The 4,096-nt window shown below is 43.0% G+C and overlaps 1 protein-coding gene across 5 annotated transcripts in view; it reads left to right on the forward strand.

Moving 5' to 3' along the window:
- Window positions 1-4,096, forward strand: part of KDM4C (lysine (K)-specific demethylase 4C) — a 443,327-nt gene that overhangs the window by 47,785 nt on the left and 391,446 nt on the right. For all 5 annotated transcript variants that reach the window (XM_011969889.1, XM_011969890.1, XM_011969891.1 and 2 more), the window contains exon 3: window positions 3,097-3,272. In XM_011969889.1, the coding sequence (XP_011825279.1) occupies window positions 3,097-3,272 (176 nt within the window). The remainder of the gene's footprint in view (window positions 1-3,096; window positions 3,273-4,096) is intronic.

Below are 4,096 nucleotides of genomic sequence, written 5' to 3' on the forward strand. Positions count from 1 at the left end.
CCAGGCAGGTCTCGAACTCCTGGGCTCAAGCTATCCTCCCGCCTCTGCCTCCCTGAGAGCTGGGATTACAGGCGTGAGCCACCGCGCCCGGCCTATTTTTGTATTTTTAGTAGAGACAGGGTTTCACCATGTTGGCCAGGCTGTTCTTAAACTTCTGACCTCAGGTGATCTGTCTTCCTTGGCCTCCCAAAGTGCTGAGATTACAGGAGTGAGCCACCGTGCCTGACCTAGACCATTATATTTAAATCTCACAAAGTATGAGTGAAGTATAAAAGATAAACCTCAAATAGTGTATACTGTAGGATTGCATTTTTATACATTTGCAAAACTGGTGAATAGGTATGCATATAGAAGCATAAAACTAAAGCCCAGCAATGAAATGATTGCCATAAACACGATAATTGTGGTTACCTCTTGGGCAATAGGGAAGATGTAGTTGGAAAAGGGTGCTTGGAGGGCTTGTCTTGTGCCAGCAATATCTTGCCCCTTACAACTGGGCAGTGGGTCCTTTGGTGTTTGCTTTGTAATAATTCACAGAGCTGTGTGCTTGTGATTATGCATTTTCTACATGTGTGCTATGTTTTTCAATAGGAAACCTTAAAAAGATTGTTTTAGGCCAGGTGCGGTGGCTCACACCTGTAATCCCAACACTTTGGGAGGCCGAGGTGGGCAGATCACAAGGTCAGGAGATCGAGACCATCCTGGCCAACATGGTGAAACACCGTGCTACTAAAAGTATAAAAATTAGCTGGCGTGATGGTGCGCCCCTGTAGTCCCAGCTGCTCGGGAGGCTGAGGCAGGAGAATTCCTTGACCCTGGGAGGCGGAGGTTGCGGTGAGCTGAGATTGCGCCATTGGACTCCACCCTGGGCAACAAGAGCGAAACTCTGTCTCAAAACAAAAAAAAAAGATTGTTTTAAAAAAATTAAAACGATTTCTAAAGGTGGTAAAGTGGCCAGGTGCAGTGGCCCATGCCTGTAATCCCAGCACTTTGGGAGGCTGAGGCGGGTGGATCGGTTGAGCTCAGGAGTTCGAGACCAGCCTAACTAACGTGGAGAAATCCTGTCTCTACTGAAAAAAAAAAAAAAAAAAATTAGCCGGATGTGGTGGCACATGCCTGTAATCCCAGCCCCTCGGGAGGCTGAAGCAGGAGAATCGCTTGAACCCAGGAGGTGGAGGTTGCGGTGAGCCAAGATCACGCCATTGCATTCCAGCCTGGGCAGCAAGAGTGAAACTCTGTCTCAAAAAAACCAAAAACAAAACCCCAAAAAAACCCCAAAAAATAAACAAAAAAGAAAAGTTCCAACCATAGATCATGAATTTATGACACGTTATACATTCTATTTTTATGTTATTTTATTTTATTTATGAGACGGAGTCTAACTCTGTCACTCAGGCTAGAGTGCAGTGGTGTGATCTTGGCTCACTGCAGCCTCCATCTCCCAGGTTCAAAGCAATTCTCCTGCCTCAGCCTCCCGAGTACCTGGGATTACAGGTGCCTGCCACCACGCCAGGATAATTTTTGTAATTTTAGTAGAGATGAGGTTTCACCATACTGGCCAGGCGGGTCTCGAACTCCTGGCCTCAAGTGATTTACCATCTTGGCCTCCCAAAGTGCTGAGATTACAGGTGTGAGCCACCACGCCTGGCCGGTACTTTCGTATTTTAAATCCTATCAATATGTATTTTTGGTCTTAATGTTTTCTGGATCTTTTCACTCTTGGTAATGAAGTGCTTAAAAACTACAGGCAAACACTGGTATGCTGAGGTACCTTATACTGGCATTTCAGAGTTAACAGTGCGCATCTCTTCCCAGCCGCATATATAGTGATGTCACATTGGTAGGTTCAGATTGGCCATGGTGGGAGTATTATACCATGGAAACGGGTAACAACTACAAATCAAGGTTTCCTCCACCTTTCTGGAAGCTGGTTATTAAACATCTACTAGCATGCCACTGTGCTATCACCATATTGTGTGAGAAGTCTATAAAGAATATAATGTTGACTGGTCACAGTGGCTCACGCCTGTCATCCCAACACTTTGGGAAGCCGAGGTGGGTGGGTCATGAGGTCAGGAGTTCAAGACCACCCTGGCCAAGATGGTGAAACCCTGTCTCTACTAAAAATATCAAAATTAGCTGGGCGTAGTAGCAGGCACCTGTAATCCTGGCTACTCGGGAGGCTGAGGCAGAAGAATCGCTTGAACCCAGGGAGGTGGAGGTTGCAGTGAGCCGAGATTGTGCCACTGCACTCTAGCCTGAGTGACAGAGTGAGACTCTGTCTCAAAAAAAAAAGAATATAATGTTGACTATATTTTTACTTATTTTTCTCATAATAATATAAACAGCACATTGATACTTACTTAGATCATATTCAATAAAGATGAACTTCTTTGGGGAAGAAATTATTTATGTAAATATAATTTCATCTTTTTTTTTTCCCTGAGACAGAATCTCGATCTGTCACCCAGGCTGGAGTGCAGTGGCGTGATCTCGGCTCACTGCAACCCCTGTCTCCTGGGTTCAAGCGATTCTTCTGCCTCAGCCTCCCAAGTAGCTGGAACTACAGGCACGTGCCACCACACCCAGCTAAGTTTTGTATTTTTAGTAGAGACGGGGTTTCACCATGTTAGCCAGGATGGTCTTGAACTCCTGACCTGGTGATCCACCAGCCTCGGCTTCCCAAAGTGCTGGGATTACAGGTGTGAGCCACTGTGCCCTGCCAATTTCGCCTATTGAGAGGCAGGTTAACATAACTGCTCAGTAATTAGAATCTCAGCTCAAGTAGTCTTTAGCCATTTTAACTTCAAATTATTTTACTTCTTTGTGTCTTTCAATTATATCTTTAAAATCAAGATGTTAGTAGTACCTCCTCAAAATGAGTTTAATACAAGTACAGTGTTTAGGATAGTGAGTACTCAATAAATTTTGCTGTTGAATAACAATCATATTGCTTTATTGCAAATATTCATTTTTTTATGCATTTGTCATAGAAAGACTGAGAAATTCTTCAGTTGTATTTTATCAGAATACTTAAAAGCTAAATTACTTGGAGTATTTTCAAGATGATATTTTATTTCATTATTTTATTTTTAGGTGATTCCTCCTAAGGAGTGGAAGCCAAGACAGTGCTATGATGACATTGATAATTTGCTCATTCCAGCACCAATTCAGCAGATGGTCACAGGGCAGTCAGGACTGTTCACTCAGTACAACATCCAGAAAAAAGCAATGACTGTGAAGGAGTTCAGGCAGCTGGCCAACAGTGGCAAGTGAGTAGAATCAGTTTGCTATTTCTGTTTCCTTCAAAAATTTATGTAAATATGTTAAGAAACAAAGTAGACAGAGGAGCTTATAAATGAAAAGCAGGAGTCTCCCATGCAATGTCTTTCACCCTTCATTTAACCGTTTCTGTTTTCTGTTCTTTAGGTGGTTGCCTAAACATTTGGCTTAGTGTTAAAGAAATTGCTTTTTATTATCTCATTCGTAGTAGCTATAGATGGAACTTCTTATCCCATAGTTGCCATGAGTTTTTGATTCTACACATGATTCATGTTTGTTGGGCAATTTTTTTGGTGTATGTTTGGTAATGTTTAAGCCGTAAATGATTTGTATGTATTAGAAAATTAGTACTTTTAAAAGCAAACCTTGAATGACTTGAAAGGCCACCATTGCATTAGTTATTTATTGTTGTGTAACAAATTATCCCAAATTGGCTGGGCGCAGTGGCTCATGCCTGTAATCCTAGCACTTTGGGAGGCTGAGGCGGGCGGATCACCTGAGGTTGGGAGTTCAAGAGCAGCCCGATCAACATGGAGAAACCTCGTCTCCACTAAAAATACAAAATTAGCTGTGCGTGGTGGCTGATGCATGCCTGTAATCCCAGCTTCTCAGGAGGCTGAGGCAGCAGAATTGCTTGAAACCGGGAGGCAGAGGTTGTGGTGAGCCAAGATTGCGGTATTGCACTCCAGCCTGGGCAACAAGAGCGAAACTGTGTCTCCAAAAAAAAAAAAAAAAAAAATTATCCCAAATCTTAGCTACTTAAACCAACCCATAATTTCTGAAGGTCAGGAATCTGAGAGTGGCTTAGCTACGT

The sequence above is a fragment of the Mandrillus leucophaeus genome, unplaced genomic scaffold (genome assembly GCF_000951045.1).
Source record: "Mandrillus leucophaeus isolate KB7577 unplaced genomic scaffold, Mleu.le_1.0 Scaffold92, whole genome shotgun sequence".
NCBI lineage: Eukaryota > Metazoa > Chordata > Mammalia > Primates > Cercopithecidae > Mandrillus > Mandrillus leucophaeus.